This window comes from Daphnia pulex, chromosome 8 (assembly GCF_021134715.1).
Source record: "Daphnia pulex isolate KAP4 chromosome 8, ASM2113471v1".
NCBI classification, from domain to species: Eukaryota; Metazoa; Arthropoda; class Branchiopoda; order Diplostraca; family Daphniidae; genus Daphnia; species Daphnia pulex.
This window is the reverse complement of record NC_060024.1, coordinates 6,741,230-6,757,734: the sequence shown is the minus strand read 5'-3', so window position 1 is coordinate 6,757,734 and position 16,505 is coordinate 6,741,230. Positions and strand designations below refer to the sequence as shown.

General features: G+C 40.7%; 3 protein-coding genes across 5 annotated transcripts; all 3 read left to right on the top strand.

The window, feature by feature from the left end:
* Positions 1-1,034: 1,034 nt before the first annotated feature.
* Positions 1,035-5,978, top strand: LOC124201112 (apolipophorins-like). 2 transcript variants are annotated; one of them, XM_046597562.1, is made up of 18 exons: positions 1,035-1,135; positions 1,612-1,765; positions 1,824-1,957; positions 2,015-2,181; positions 2,244-2,417; positions 2,479-2,591; positions 2,660-2,872; positions 2,951-3,320; positions 3,384-3,513; positions 3,578-3,849; positions 3,931-4,081; positions 4,142-4,327; positions 4,391-4,574; positions 4,640-4,994; positions 5,060-5,195; positions 5,261-5,447; positions 5,507-5,679; positions 5,755-5,978. In XM_046597562.1, the coding sequence occupies exons 2-11, from the start codon at positions 1,751-1,753 to the stop codon at positions 4,008-4,010; spliced, it is 1,668 nt and encodes a 555-aa protein (XP_046453518.1). In that variant the 5' UTR covers positions 1,035-1,135; positions 1,612-1,750; the 3' UTR covers positions 4,011-4,081; positions 4,142-4,327; positions 4,391-4,574; positions 4,640-4,994; positions 5,060-5,195; positions 5,261-5,447; positions 5,507-5,679; positions 5,755-5,978. The 2 variants fall into 2 exon arrangements, with proteins under 2 accessions (XP_046453518.1, XP_046453519.1); XM_046597563.1 differs by lacking the exons at positions 5,261-5,447; positions 5,507-5,679; positions 5,755-5,978 and having other exon boundaries at positions 1,066-1,135; positions 1,824-1,956; positions 5,060-5,090.
* A 921-nt stretch (positions 5,979-6,899) lies between these two features.
* LOC124201113 (dynein beta chain, ciliary-like) lies at positions 6,900-16,163 on the top strand. 2 transcript variants are annotated; one of them, XM_046597565.1, is made up of 17 exons: positions 6,900-7,132; positions 7,198-7,369; positions 7,431-7,516; positions 7,581-7,839; positions 7,899-8,243; positions 11,837-12,015; positions 12,075-12,134; positions 12,196-12,590; positions 12,658-13,309; positions 13,720-13,980; positions 14,042-14,260; positions 14,343-14,439; positions 14,528-14,616; positions 14,690-14,931; positions 15,009-15,268; positions 15,335-15,665; positions 15,743-16,163. In XM_046597565.1, the coding sequence occupies exons 2-9, from the start codon at positions 7,253-7,255 to the stop codon at positions 12,756-12,758; spliced, it is 1,542 nt and encodes a 513-aa protein (XP_046453521.1). In that variant the 5' UTR covers positions 6,900-7,132; positions 7,198-7,252; the 3' UTR covers positions 12,759-13,309; positions 13,720-13,980; positions 14,042-14,260; positions 14,343-14,439; positions 14,528-14,616; positions 14,690-14,931; positions 15,009-15,268; positions 15,335-15,665; positions 15,743-16,163. The 2 variants fall into 2 exon arrangements, with proteins under 2 accessions (XP_046453521.1, XP_046453520.1); XM_046597564.1 differs by having other exon boundaries at positions 14,512-14,616.
* On the top strand, positions 14,431-15,747 carry LOC124200589 (cryptochrome-1-like). Its single transcript, XM_046596860.1, has 6 exons — positions 14,431-14,439; positions 14,512-14,616; positions 14,690-14,931; positions 15,009-15,268; positions 15,378-15,665; positions 15,743-15,747. The coding sequence occupies exons 1-6, from the start codon at positions 14,431-14,433 to the stop codon at positions 15,745-15,747; spliced, it is 909 nt and encodes a 302-aa protein (XP_046452816.1).
* Positions 16,164-16,505: the final 342 nt, after the last annotated feature.

Genomic DNA, 16,505 nt, shown 5'->3' with positions numbered 1-16,505 from the left:
TTAATTCAACAATTTTTTTAACTTGAATCGATTCCTTTTATTTATTCCAACATTTTTCAGTAGTAACATTTAATTAAAGTGTAATAATTTTTTTTTAACCAATTTAGAAAAAATGTATTACAGAAATTCCCAACAGTTTGAGTAAGCAACTAGCGGTTGAAATGAGAACTAGCGCTATCATTGTGATTGTGTAACCAGTGCTTCTATGGAGTTGAACGAAAAATGAAACTCTACTTTTAGGTTCTTATTAATTCACCATCTATTATTATCCGTTCATTCTATGAAATCGATTCATTTGATTTATTCCAACATTTTTCAATAGAAATAATTAAAGTCTAACAATTGTTTTAACCAAGTTTGAAATAATTGTGTTTTATAGGAATTTCCAACAGTGTAAGTTAGCGACAATTGCCGAACGACCGACGACGAGATTGTGGAAACTTTGCAAGACTAAAACGGCATCGTCCAGGAGAGAGCATTTTGTTACTTTACTCCGGCTGAGAGGTGATGGATTATCATCCGGCGGCTGGCGGAGTATATTCATTTGGCTCCTGATTTGTTTGACGAGCCCTACCTGCACGACTTCCGCCGCGTCTGCGGTTAAGGATTTACCGGGGCAGCGTCATCTATACATTCACCCGTGCGGAAGGATCCGGCTTTCATTCCGAAGTGGAATGCGGGAAGGTGGAACACGGGCGACATCTGGGGTCTGGCTTAAAAGAAATCAGGGCAAACGGCCGGATCCTTAAACAATAAACTCATCGGTCGATGCCTCGATGGGGCTAACATTATATTGACTTCATTGACGTGGACTACGCTTTGATTCAGAAATACCATGTTATTATTTTTTAGTTAGCAACCGGAAGGAATTGCTTTTTGCTTGCCAATTTCTCGCAAGCTTATTGCAAAGCTCTTTTTCTCATCCTCTGCATAGTGTCGTCTCTGGATCCCAGATGGTATGTAAATTAACTTGCAAGAACAACACTAGATGGCGCTTTTTTGACAATTGCGTCGTCTGCTTTATTTATCTGCTTGTTCACTTGTTGGGGTGCGTAGCACAATGACGGATTCCCATAAGTAACACCGTTTAAAAATGAATTGCACTAGTAACTTAGCTCATAAAGACGTGTGCTCGGTAATACATTTTTGCATTAGAACAATTTTCCATAAATAAAAATATTTATTAGGACTGCTGTTAATTACATATTTGTCATAGATAAATTGTTGCACAAGTAATAAACGGCATAAGTAAAATGTATTTTTAAAAATACGTACATAAGTATTTCCACAAGTAAAATATTTTTTTAATAAATAATTTTGCAAATACAATAGTGCATTTGTAAAAGTTGTTATAAGTAAATTCATAATTTTTTATTTATCATATTTGTTATTTTCAAAAGTAACATTAATCATACGTAATAAATATCACAAATAAAGTTGTCTTTATTTAAAATGTTTATAAGTAAAAATTGAAATTCGAATTTTTTATATTTATTATATTCGTTATTTTCACAAGTAATATTAATCATACGTAATTAATATCACAAATAAAGTTGTTTTTATTTAAAATGTTCATAAGTAACAATTGAAATTCTCATTGGTAATTTGTAGCATTAGTACAACTGTTCAGTAGTAACATTAGCCGACAGCCGTAGCCGTAGTGACAACGTCGGCACGCGCTTAGCTTGCGACGCCAACGTCTTGCCAACGTGATGGGATAAAGCACGCTCACAATTCTTCACATGGAGAGATGAGTGCGATGGAGGTACTGTTCATCAAATAATTTGTTGTTTACATGTAGATGCTAAAATCGTGTTGTTTAGATCATACTTGCATTGAAATCTCTATCAAATATCGGAGTGACTATTTCGGGAGATCATCTAAACACTGTCAAACAATGCTTTCAAGAAAAAGACAATCCCACTGAAGTCCGAATAACTGCGCTCAAAGCTTTCAGGTGGGTAATTCATTAAGGGCAGCTTTCGAACAGAAAATTTAAAACATTTCAATATAGTGACATTCCATGCCACATCCGAGGAAATGCAGCCATGGAAGTTCTAGCTGAAAGCAGTGAGGATTCTGAGATCCGCATTGCTGCATACTTAGGAGTGATGAAGTGTGTTGATTATAAAATCTTTTTAACCATCAAGGATCTTTTGAATCGTGAAGAAGTCAATCAAGGTTTATAATATTTCATAGAGATTCACCACAATGTTTTCTAAATCATTATTTTCAAATTTTAGTTGGCTCTTTCATCTGGACTCGCTTGAACAATTTGGCTACCACCTCCCTGCCATCCAAGTTGGAAATTCAAGGTCTTATTATTGATCAGAACATGGTTAAAAAATTTGACACGGATGCTAGGAAATTCTCTAGGAATTACGAGAAGTCGATTTTACTTGACCAGTACAACGCTGGTAGGGAAATGATGAAGTCAAAATTATAAAAGTTCACTCATAACTTAGTATGTTTTTTTAGCCGCTAGCTTGGAAAGCAACAGTATCGTTTTCTCTCAAAATTCTTACTTGCCTCGTTCGGCATCGCTTAACTTTACTGTTGATATTTTTGGCCAATCTGTTAATCTACTTGAGGTATGTTACAGATTTTCTAAAAGAATTATCCTTTTCTTGAACGGCTCAAATATTTTCTTGTTTTGTAGTTTGATGGGCGAATGAAGGAATTCGAACTTTATATCGAGTCACTTTTCGGACCAGGTGGTCTTTACCACCAGAAGGAAGTAGGATACATTTTGGAATCATTGCGCTCCAAAATAAAAGTGACTCCATCTTCTCCTAACCAGCCAGATGCTGGAAAACTCAAAGTGATGGGCGAGCAATTCGATGCTGTAAGCCGCTTTACAGATGAACCAGAGGTAAGGAGAAGAGCGCAACGTATTCTGCAAGATCAAATTATGATATACGTATTACTTATCAATTACATTTTTTTTTAGATGTCAATGTCGATGAAGGTCTTCGGAAATGAAATAGGGTACGGACACTGGGAAGGTCGCAACGAGATTTTGGAACGCTTCCGAAAACTCAATCCTACTTCGAAACTCCACAATTTGATGAACGGCGAAGAAAATCAGTTTAGCTACGCGTCCCAGTACATCGATTCGACTCACACTATACCGTTAGGTGTCGGTTTGCCTCTCAACTTGGTGGCACAGGGTCAGGTGGTTGCTGAGATCCGCGGGAACATGCGGACGGATCTGAAATCAATTTTTTCAAGTGGCAAAGGAGAAGTCGTCTGGAAGGTCCATCCCAGCGCAGCAGTTATCTTCAACGGAGCGATGACTGTCGATGCTATTGCTGTAAAAAGTATGATTTATTGATTTCTTTAATTGATCGGCAGATATAGTAAATTTGTTGGTCTGTTTTCAGCCGGAGTGACGTTGGAGACAACTCTTCACAGTTCAGTGAGCACTTCTGGTAAATTTTCGCTCGACGGACTGAGGTTATTCGACTTGCAAATAGATTTTCCACAAGAGAAAGCCGAGATCATTACGTTCAAGTTAGTTCAGTTGAAATTGCACCGATCGTTATTTACATCACTAATATTTCTCATTACCATAAAGGAGTGATCTTACGCTTACCCACCGTAATGTTAAGACATCCCTGGATGGGATAGTAGACAACCGAGTGGAAATGTCAGATTGCACAGGTGGTCTCACCCAGCGCTATCTCGGCCTGCAGATTTGCTCCAAAGTGGGCTACCCGAACGCATCGGAACAGGAGAGCTTAGCATATTTCCCATTGACCGGACCCAGCCATTTGAGTATGGAATTGACCAAACTCGATCCAGCAATAACGTCATATCGTTTCCTTCATAAAGTAGAAAAATACCGAGGTATCCATATTTTTACTAGTCATCAATAAGCTTGCGGAAAATGTGCAGTGATCAACATAGTCATGTTTATGTTGAATTTAGGCTATCAAATTATGGACTTTGAGTTTCCACCCAGAAGGAGCAAAAGAGTCGAAGGAAGTTGGACTCAAAGCTGGAATTGAATATAAAGAATCTGATTCCGGCTTTCTTGAATTTAACTTAATGCTCCCTAGTAGAAATTACGAAACTAAAGGTAATTACAATTTTAGAACTATTGATTTTATTTTTACGAATAAATAAATAATTTCTTCAGGTACGTTCGTATGGAAGGAGGAGATGAAAAAAATTGAAGCATCTTTAATGCGTGATACCAAAGAAAAGCTGCTAGTAGTGAAGGCTGGTCTGGATAGATCTGCTTGTTCCAAGCAATCTGCTGTGATTTGCTATCAGCCCACACTGACTTTGATCCTCAGCAACAAAAAATTAGTTAATCTTGATGGTAAACAACCTAAAGACTGGAAAGACTTGAGCTTTATCACCTAAATTTGTATTGATATAATAGGAAACATTAAATTGACGGAGAAACAAGGGAAGCGCAATTATGAACTGGGCCTCAATTCAACGATAGGCAGCTGGAGCACTGTTTCTAAAGGCTATTACTTAATGGATGAGAAATCGCATGTATCCAATTTCACCGTCGATTACACGTCTAATCCCAGAACCCGCCAGAGAGGATTCAAATCGAAGTACATGGATCTAATATAATTGTTACTAATCGTCATCTAATCTTCTAAACTTCTGTAATCACCAGATCAAAATGAATAAAGAGTCGTCGCAAGGATTTCGGCAGTTGGATATACACCTGGGAGTGGAACCATCCGCATATCCGAATCGAAATTTCGTCGGTAACTGGAGATTGCAACGAGGACTGGGGCATTTCGAAAACGTGTTGATGATGAACATCGGGCCGATGCCTCGTGATAATCGCAATTCTTTAACGATTCACCAAGGATTCAGTTATTCTGTCGGCTTGAGTCAGAATTTGAAATTGAAAAGTCATTTCGAGATGACTCTGCCAGCCAAGGGGCTTTATGTCGGTTTGATTATCGGGCATGAACAGACCGATTACAAGACGGACTCGCTTTTTATTGGAAGATACGCACCTGGTAGCATTTTTAATTTTAGTATTTATTAAAACGTTACGTAAGTTTAAATTTTGTTATTTGTTTAGACAAGGAGCTCCAGTGTGGATTGCTGTTTGTGAAAACCCCAGGCGTATTGCTGAAAGCTAGCGGTGCTTTCAATTTAACTCTCCGGTCATCAAATTGAATGTAAAAATCCAGGAGCAATCTAAAAATAATTACAGGGTATAATTCAATTGTTGCTTATAACTTATTGAATCCTTTAATGTTAAACAAATTATAAATTTTAGGTTGATGCTGACGGAATTTGGGGACAAGACACGGATTTCCAATTAAGCAGTATGTACGATAACCAAGTACAAAGTACGCACTCCATTCAACAACCTGACTGTGGAAGTAACCGGTTCAACTATATATCCAACCGAATTCGTTTATACCTATAAAACCAATCACACTGCTTTAGAAGCTAAAGTGCAAGTATGTTTAAAAATCAATTAACCAAAAATTGGAATCATTTAAATTTTTCCTTTGTCTAGTCGAGTTATGGCAAAGACGCGGTTTCGTTCTACATCTTGCAAGAAAATCCAACCAAAGAAGAATCAAAGATTGCTACTAAAATTGGTTACTTAAACTATCTTCACACTGCTGATGGTTACTGGAAGGATCTTCCAGATGGCAAGAAAGGAACTCTGGACATTCACGTTGACAAGTATGAATATTTCAGCTGTAGTAAAACTAACGGACTAAAAAACAAGGAAAATCATGGACGATACTTTTGTTTTAGGGTCATGACCGTTAGAAGTGTTTTTAGCACCGATGTAGCAACAAACGGACGCCGTGATGTCTCTCTGGACGTTCAGTGGAACCCCAATCGCAATCCTCAAAAGAAACTCATTATTAAAACCACATTCGAACCTTCTAATCTTAATCCTCGAGACTGGATAAGTGCCGTCATTCTCAGTTATCCTGGCTCATTTATCAGAGGAAATTTCGCCGCTCTTACCCAGAGTACATAATTTTATTATCAAATCAATGAGAAACATTAATAAAATCTTTTTATTCTTAATTTTTAGAAAACAACCGTTCCCTATCTGACACTGTCGATTTAGGATCAAGGAAAACCTTAAGCTTTCTAGCTGCTTCAGTCCGGACGGAAAGCGCATTGATGAATGAGATAGTTCTAGAAACTCCTTTTGATGGATGGAAATCCAACAAGGCCCTATTCAAGTAATAGAGAAAACATGACGATTTCATGTAAAAATGTATCATTAAAAACTTTTTTTTCAACCCTTCAGGTCGGAGACTAATAATCTGCGTCATAAAACCCAGTTAACTTCAAAGTGGGGAACAAACAGTCATTTTGAAGTTGGTGTGGATGCTGGAATTGTGAAAAACTCGGTTTCAAAAAGCGCTGAAGTGACACTTGATTTGAAAAGTAGCTTCGACCAACTTGGAAACTTTAAAATCGCTGTCAAAGGTGAACTTATGCCTAAAGTATTGGAGAATTCCGTCAAAATTCAGGTATTTATTCCTACATCCTTGTGCGTTTGAGTCGAACGTAAATCACGCTACTTTATTTTACAGTGGGGAAAGAATCAGGAAATAGTACTTGGTACGAATTTCGAGTGGAGTGTTGATGGTCAGTTTATGATAAAAAGTAATGCGAGTTTGACGACACCGTTTCCGCAGCTGAAGAAGTTAGTATTGAGCTCCATCACAATACGGAATGGGACTCGGCCCAACTCTTCGAAACCAGAGGATCAGAGGATCGTTGATTTTAAACGAACTCAAGTACACAGCCGTTGTCAAAGGTATTATACCAAACCATCGAAGGGCTACGAATTTCTTAGTTCTCTATCTCATTATGTCTTACAGGAGAAAATCCCGGATCGCACAAGCGCTGGGAAGCGACAGCAATTTTGACGACCCCTAATCCCACTTATGCCGTGATTGGCTTGTCTTCTCAGTACACTGCTGACGATAAGAAACCTTCATTTGATTTACGAATCAACTGGCCCGAAAAAGTGGTTGGAATTCATGATTCTGCAGACATTTTTAACGAAGGATATCATCGCGGGCGTTTTCATGTGAAAACTGCCTTTGAACAACTTCGAAACTTCTCCGTCGATGGAAATTTCACCCCACCTTCTGTCGATCCTTACGTAATAATAATTAAGACCGAATTAATGGCAGGCGCATGTAGACTTATTTTAAAAATTGCTTATAGGTGTTCAAGCTTGACTTGGGAACCAGATGGAATGAAGTGGAATACGTAACGTTTAATGCAACTTTCGAAGCTGAGTTATTATTTAATCCGCGGTCTCGACAAGGAGATGAGAGCATGGGACGCTTATATTGGACTCGATGATTCCGTCAGAGATCTCTTGACTTCACTCAAGGTTAATTTTTAAAAAAATCTAATTCGTGTTATTAGAGCTTCACGATCAATTTATTGTTTAGGCTATTTCTGAATTGCAAAATCCTGCTGTACGTGAACGGCCTTGGACTCAACTCATTGAAGCCACTAAACGCAAAACATTCCTCAGGTGAGTTTGGCTTTAAATTATAGTACTACTATCAGATAATTTATGGACTTTTCTTTGTGTTTAGAGACAACTTTACAGTCAGCCTGGTTACTGGCATCGATACTACACTGGCAGATTTGTTGGCCTTGGATCTTCACCGTTACGAAGATGAAGTGAGATCGGTAGTTTACCGGGCCGTGCGTGAAGTATCAATGGAGAAAACACTGCGAGAGCTGGAAGCTACTTGGGCCACTCTGGAGTGGGGCAAAGAAGAACACGCTCGAACGGGATTGACTTGGCTGAAAGCATCAGATGAGCTCATCGCAACTCTGGAAGATAATCAGGTGATAACCTGTCTGCCACCTCCACGCGGATGTTATAACCAAGCAATATTTTTGTTTAGGTCCAATTGCAAACTTTGGCCAGTTCCAAGTACGTTGCCCATTTGATGACCGATGTCTTGGACTGGCAGCGTCGCTTGGGACTTTCAGATCAAGTGCTGGCATTGTGGTGTGAAGTCCAGCGTTCCTGGTCCCATTTGGAGTCCATTTTTGCCGGTTCTTGCACGGACGATATTCGTCAACAACTACCCGAAGACTCTTATCGTTTTGACGAGACCAACGCCAATTTAAAAGAACTTCTCGGCCACTTACTACTGAAACCCAACGTCATAAGCGTGTCCACTCGTCCCAACGTCCTCGACGACAAGCACCGCATCGATTCCCAGTTGCAGCTCTGCGAGATTCAGGTAATTATTCCTACATCCTTGTGCGTTTTAGTCGAACGTAAATCACGCTACTTTATTTTATAGTGGGGAAAAAGATGGAACTGTAGATTCTTCCTTTCTGTTAAGAACCATGTAATGTAATGAAAAGGTGTTTGAGCATCAGCGAAAACTCTGAATGTATTTCTTAAGAAAGCAACAGATGGGGCAGAAAAATTGGAATTAATTTTTAATTTACCAAATGAAGACAGTAAAGGGCAGAAGGCACGAGCGAGCTACGGTTGATTACCCAAATGTAATAAAACATGGGCGGCATTCAGATCGTTTTCAGCAACGGGTCGATGCCCATTGAATCTTGAACGGCAGACTGGGCATGTAGTTACCCTAGGCCTAACCTCTTCCAATCTTTCCACACACATGAAGCACAAAATGTGCCCGCAAGGTGTAATGATAGTATTTGGCACTTCGAGCCAACACACTGGGCAGAGGCCCTCGTGATTAACTTCGGGATAAAGCTGGATGGGTACTTCTTGTTCTCCATCCGCTGCTTCTCCATCCGCTGCTTCTCCATCTTCATCTGCTGATTCTTCAGAATCGGTATCTAGGATAATTTGGCGGTTTTGGTGAAACCTCGCCATAATGCGAGCTCTTCGATTCAGAAACTCCGCTTCTTGAGCATTGAAAATATGTTGAAATCTATTTCTGGCGACATCTTCATCGCTGGATGAATCCGAATCCAGAAATCCAGGCGGCATTGGGAGAAGCTGAACATTATCCGGGTTAAACGGCTGAACCGCAACACGAGCGGGAACGGGTGGCTGATCAGCGACACGAGGCGGACGAGGCGCCCGCCCCCTAAGAGGAGGGCGGCCACGGGGTCGTCCCCTTACAGGTGGTAGTGCAGGTGGTATCGGCTCAGGATCTCGATTACCCTCATTTGGGGCTCCACGATTCAAGGGCGGACGTCCTCGTCTTCGACCTCTTATGGCTGGGCCCGCCGGCGGATTTTCAACTTCGACTACCAATTCCGGGTTTGCGGCGACTTCTGCGGCTGGATTCGCGGCGACTACTGCAGCTGGATTTCGGGCGACGACTGCTGGTCGGTTGACCGCTTCGGCGGCGGCGACAAATTCTTGCGGGTTGGCCGCTTCGGCGGCGGCGACAACTATTGGTGGGTTGGCCGCTTCCGCGGCGGCGACTGGGGCAGCCACAGGAATTTCTAATAACACCTCAAAGGCAAGACGTACCTCGTTGAGGGGACGATTAATCACTTCAAAATCCTGTTCAACATCCTGATCTTCTACAGGATGGAAATGGTGTGCAGCCGTCATTAAAAATTCCCGTATGGTGATCCTGCCGTTCTGGAAATTGTTCTGTATGGCACGAATTTCCCTGTCTCTTATGACATACTCCATTCGCCGACGGTCTCTTACAGGGACCCCATCCCTCGCGGCCAGATACGTGTAGACGGCATTTATGGCCCACTCTTGAAGCCGATCTAAAGAAAAGGGAGATTTGTTTGGTCATTTTGTTTGGATCAGGATTTCATGAAAAACTTACCCATGAAGAACCACGAGGCAGGATGTGCGGCTCCAATAAGGTCGTTAAAGGCCCTATGGCTTGATTCCATAACGTTGTTGGTCCGATTCGTGTCCATGAACACAGAATCGTTGGGGGCCGATTCGTTCAAGCCAGAAGGATCGGATGTAATCGACAAATTGGCGGACACGCACCCTCGTTTCCGCGTCGATTCCATCTTCTATCTCCAAACTGTAGTCCCGTAGCGCCTATTTACAACAATTAAACATTAGTTACATCCTTTTATTTTTTAATAAATTAAGAAAATTACCTCATAGCCATCCCAGGCTCGTTCAGGGGGAAGTAGGGCAATTGCTATTGCCATTTTCACCAACCGTTTGATGTCCTCATCCACTCGATACGCTGGCCCCAGCCCGAGATGTGTGGCGTACCTGTACTTAGACTACAAACAGAATGCATTTGAAATTTGAAAAATATTGTTTTTGTACTTTACTTACCATTCCTGAATGATAGTAGCACCCTCGGGCCCTTCCTGTGGGAAATACGGATGACATGGCCTGTAAAATGGCCAGCTCATAGTCCGCTACGAGCAGCCTGGGCGCGGGAAGTCTTCCGGTTTGGGCTTGGCAGACATCGATTACGCGGCGGAGACACACCTCGTATAAACCTTGCGTCTTTCTTGTCATTAAAAACGAAGCCACCTGTATACTCTTCAAAAAAAAATGGTATTCCTCTTAGCTAAGCCCTTTATTCACTGAAAAAAAAATACTTACAGTTCCAAAAGCAATTGCGTGCACTGAGGCAAGTTGGTAAAAGCCAGTTGGTTGCGCGTGAAATGTGGCGTCCATGTGGAGCTCGACGGCATCGAGCAATGCAGGCAATGAACCCACGTTGACGAAACACAAGGCCTCTCCGTCCCCCGAAGTGACTCTACCGAAGAAGAACTGATGTTCGCCATTTAAATCCATTCTGAAAAAATGGAACATAAAAATAAGTATTGAACGTATAAAACAAGACGTTTTTTTGTAACTTACCGGTATCTTTCATTACTATTTAAGAGCACCTCGAAGTGTTGCGCATTCTGTGGAATCTCTGGAGTATTCTGTTGACGAGCCCGGTACATGGTACTTCGAATTGAGCAAAACTGAACTGGCGCACGGCCTGGAAATCTTAACGTCAAACTATAAGATTAAAGCACAATGGTGAGGGGACAATTTTTTTTACCTCCTTAGAGCTGACATATATATCCCATGTAAAGATGTGTTCGTATTGGCAGCTTGTAGGCGGCACCATTCTGTGAATTGGTACTTGGTCATCAGGGACAGATCGTTGTCGTGGTTGTGGTCACCGCTGGCCGTAAAAACGCCGTGTTCATTTTTCGTCAGACTCGCTCGGCATCTCCTTGCTGTGTAGCGGCAGCACCGGTACCTAAATTTTTTGAAAATTATCGAAGATTAGAAATAACCCAAATCAAATTTTTTTTTCTTGGTTTATACCTAGTTACCCCCCGTACTACTCCATTTTTGTGGAAAATATAGTTGTCCACTGAGTCAATGCAGACTTCGTTGTTTCTTCGGGCTCCAGGTATAAGTTGGTAGCGCTCCATTTGGACGTTCATCTCAACGAAGAGTTTCCAACAAACTAACTAATTTGGGTGGCTATTTTATGAAGAAGTTCGTCAAAGCAAACCACCCACCCACCCGCCAAGGGTGGTGAACTGCAACCAGTATGATGGATTTCCTTTTTGGCGTTTAGGGATGGGAAAATGCGCGAAATGTATGGGAGAGGAGACAGAATGTAACCAAAAAGGGATTAACATCCAATTTGAAGAGGAATGGAAAGTGTGTAAAGTCAGAGCAAGGTCTTTTCCCACGGATACGGGGAACCAGCTTGATTCGATCATACCTTTAAAAATAAGTTAAAATTAAATGTTAGAAAATGTTTTTTGAGACCACGAAATTTACCAATGGCCGTAGCTAAGATGCTGTCGCAGTAGAGTGTGCGCCTGGGCAGTGCCGTAATATTTTTATTTGGAAAGTAAAACTTGTTTTTCATGTGCTAATAATTTATTCTTGAAGATTGTCCAATTGAATTCGCTTGTTGGACTACTTGGAGGTGACCTGAGTCCAAACGACATGCAGAAAGTTACGACCCTGTGCACGATTGACGTTCACTCACGAGACGTTGTCGCACGACTGGTCCAGCCTAAAGTGGAAAGCAGCCAGGCTTTTGCATGGCAATCTCAGCTTCGTCACAGGTACAAATTTTATTCCAGTTATTCGTTAATGTGTCAACAAATATTTTGGTGTCCAACAGATGGAATTATACGGAAAAGGATTGTTTCGTCAACATTTGCGATGCCCAATTTCGTTATTGGTATTTTTAAACTTAAATTTTTATTTATTTAATTATAGCCATCTAACCCTCTGAATTGTAGGTACGAATATCTCGGCAACACTCCACGTCTTGTAGTGACACCTTTGACGGATCGTGGTTACGTCACGCTTGCACAGAGTTTGCATCTCACTATGGGAGGTGCACCGGCCGGTCCGGCTGGTACCGGTAAAACGGAAACGACCAAAGACCTCGGTCGAGCTCTGGGCATGTTGGTCTACGTCTTCAATTGTTCAGAACAAATGGATTACAAAACGTGCGGCAACATTTACAAAGGACTAGCCAAGACGGGCGCGTGGGGATGTTTTGACGAGTTCAATCGTATCTCGGTCGAGGTTCTCAGTCGTCGCTGTCCAAATTCGTTCCATCTTGGACGCTCTACGTCAGCATCGAAAGCGCTTCTTTATAATGGAAGAAGAGATTCAACTTCAGCCTACAGTAAGTCGTTAATAGATGCAGACAACTTAGAACTTCAACTGATAGAATTCCTTTTAAAATATAATAGGTCGGTATGTTCGTCACTATGAATCCTGGCTACGCTGGAAGAACAGAGCTCCAAGAGAATTTGAAATCACTCTTCTGACCATGCGCCATGATCGTTCCTGATTCCGATCTTATTTGCGAAATCATGTTGGTGGCTGAGGGTTTCCTGGAAGCCCGAACACTGGCCCGCAAGTTGGTCACCAACCAAGCAAGTTGGTCACTACTCCCTGTGCTGCCGTCTGCTATCCAAACAGGATCATTACGATTGGGGATTACGAGCTATCAAGTCTGTGCTAGTACTGGCTGGTACTTCCAAACGAAACAATTCCATTCACAATCTGAGGGAAGAGGAGCTATTATTAGGTAAACGATAAATTACTTCCACTTGTTGGTCGGTGCTTCGGGCAGCGGTAAAACAGCCTTAGTGGAAGAGGCCCTGGGTTCCCTCTCTGAAGAAAACATCACTCGTGCCGTACCTATGCACTACTACTTGACGTCAGAGATGCTGCAAGGTGTACTAGAAAATTCCCTGGAAAAGAAGGCCGGAAGAAGCTACGGACCCCCGGGAACCAAGCACATCATCTACTTTTTAGACGATTTCAACGCACCTCATATGGATACTGTTTTCTATGCAGATCCTTCCTATGCATAATCTTCTTCCAGCCTTTGGAAAGGTTCGAATGTGGTTTTAATAATGAGTTTCTTTTGAGGATTGCGATTGGGGTCCCACTAAACGTCCAGAGAGACATCACGGCGTCCGTTTGTTCTGTTCTTCCAGTGCTCAGGAGAAAACATCTTTTTAATTTACGAATATCACGCGCAAAATAAATAGTAAAATATGGCAACGCTCACCGAGTTTCCAGGCTAAACGAATAATGGGATTGAAAACTGCATGTTGTTGATTGTAATTTTGATTAAGTTATTTGGAATAACGCCTATTCGTTAATACTCAAAACTTTTCTTCTGTGTGAGAAAGTGACAAAACAACTAACGGATTTTGAATCAGGCTGAAGTGGAATTTGTGGCTGAGAATCAGTCTATTCAAATCACGCCCAACTTTAGTCACGATCGCTTTTACTTTCAGATCTGTGTCCTGTGGAGAAGTAGGACCATTCAGGCCAGCACAGCAGAGGCATCCCTATACAAGTTCCATTGTGGATGGCCATTAACTTGAAACAACGTCAGAAATGTATATTAACCGAATCTGAATGAATGACAGTTGAGACGTTGACAAAAATCAAGAAGGATGAGGGGCAATCTAAAAATTCACTCCCAACATTACATGGTAACCACACAGCTTATTCTGGGAGCTGCTCCTCACGATATTATAGTAATGGTATTCAAGGTATTCTTTTGATACAAATTTGTTTTATTCGAACATTAGCTAAATATAAATTTACATATAGATCCTGGATACAAGCCATACCATATGAATGGATTCTTGCTGGAATGCTTGCAAGATTTAAATGAAACTCTTAAAAGTGTTGGGACCAAGCTACATGTTTTTCAAGGATACCCGCTGGAAGTTTTTCATCACCTGCACAATATTAAGCCCAAAGCCCATTAACAAACTTTGCTTCATCCAGGATTGTGAGCCTATCATGAAAGAGATATTGCTGCAAAAAGTGAGATCTGATTTAAAAATGTTTACATTTTCACAAATATCTAAATTGTTTGTGTTCTTTTCTGATTTTTTCTCGGAATTAGATATTGAAGTTTATGAACATGTTCCACTCTGTGGGATCCTATGGATATTATAGCATCTAATGGTGGGACTCCACTTCTTACTTATGAGATGTTTGTGGTAATGGCGTTTCACATAAATCAAGCAACTAGTACAATTTCTTAGTTGTCTTACCATGGTTTTATTTTTCAGCATGTTGCAATGTCAGTTGGAGATCCACCTAAACCAGTAGCTGATCCTGAATGGAAAGGTGTCAAATTTCTCACCCTAGAACCATTTGAATCCAACAGGTTTACTGTGAGTTTTCAGAAAAATCTAAAAACTGGATGTCTATGCATTTATCTAAATCTATAAATTATAACATACACAGCTGTTTGGCGGAGTACCCACTCTAAGTCAAATTGGGGTACCAGAAAATCCGGTCGGTTGTCGTGGACGAAGAATTTTTGGTGGAGAAACTAACGCACTAAAACACTTCGCCATCAGATTGCAAGCCGAAGAAACCGCTTTCCGGAGTGGCTTCTATCAGCCAAACCAAGCTCGACCTGATTTGCTTGGTCCACCATTATCGTTGAGCGCAGCTATCTCAGTGCGAGCCATCTCAGTCCGGCTGTAAATTTAATTTTGTTTCTTTTTTTTAAATAGTTCTTCATTTATTTTCAATAATTATCCCTTTAAAAAATTTTCAGGTTCTATTGGAAAATTCACGAAATTTTTGATAAAGTAAATCGAGGAAACCCTCCTGCTTGGCTGGGCATTACAGGCCAGATTATTTGGCGCGATTACTTCTATGCCATGAGCCGGATGAATCCCAAGTTCGATAAGAAACTAGAGAACCCAATCTGTTTACAAATTCCTTGGGTTGAAAACAAAGAGTTTTTTGAAAAATGGTCAAACCGAACCGAATATCCATTCATTGATGCTGGAATGAGGCAACTTAATGAAGAAGGTAAAAGCTTTCATTCATGTGCACAAGTAGAATTTTTTTTCGAAATTCCGCTACTTTTTGTTTCAGGGTGAATGCACCATTCCGTTCGCAATGTTTCTAACCCGTGAAGATTTGTGGCTTAGTTGGGACATTGGCGCCGAGTATATGGCAAATCAACTGGTAGATTCCGACTGGTCAGTTAACTCTGGCAACTGGATGTGGGTGTCAAGCTCAGCTTTTGAGCGTTTACTCGGTTGCTCTGTCTGTATCAATTCGGTATTATATGGCAAGCGACTGGAGCCGTCAGGAGACTACATTCGTCGATACGTTCCGGAGTTAGCCAACTTTGAATTCGAGTGTATTCACGAGCCATGGAAGGCTCCCATTGATATTCAGCGTACTGCCAATTGTATAATAGGTTTGTGTAGCGTATACTGTTAATAAAAAGTTGTATGGTAGATTCGGTTTAATCTGATACTCTCTTTCCTCTTACAGGCTAACATTACCCTGCTCGAATGGTTGTTCACGAAGAGGTGTTACCCCGAAATCTGGAATGGATGAAGGAATTTCGCCAAAAATTTAAAGAATCTCCTGCTCACTGCCAGCCTTCGTCCAATGAAGTATATAAATTTATCTGTCTGCCAGATGACAGTCTCCCTTTCTGAACAAATATCCATATCTCAAATTCTCGAGTCTATCTTTTGAATTGATAATTATTTCGAAAGATTTAAACGGGAGGAGCTTATTTAGACAATTCGATCAAATAAATGTATTGGTGTAATTCAAGCTGTGGTCATAGGCCATATTTTCATGCGTAAAGACGGCCAAATTAAGAATCTATTTATTTGATGCTTATTGTTGTGTTGTAATTTTTTATATGTGGTTGTAATAAACACTGACATAGGTGTTTCAAAAATCATGTGTACTGACTGCTTGAACTTTGTGCGCAGCACAAGTAACAGCACTAGTGCACTGCCTAAAAACTTGCACAAAATGTTATAGTTTGTTTATACATTAAATTTTTTTGTTTGTCATTTTTTAATTTTTAACACTGGATATTTGGAATGTTATTTGTATTTGCACAGATTTTGCATGTGAAAATACTTTGAATTTATAGCTTTTGTGCCCCTATTAGGTAGGAAACTAAGAAATGAAAAAGAGAAAACTCAAAACTGATGACTCGAGTTAACGTAGGTACATAAAAAAAATCTACAATGTTTCCAGCGTAAAAACAAAACCGAATAAAACAAAACGACAA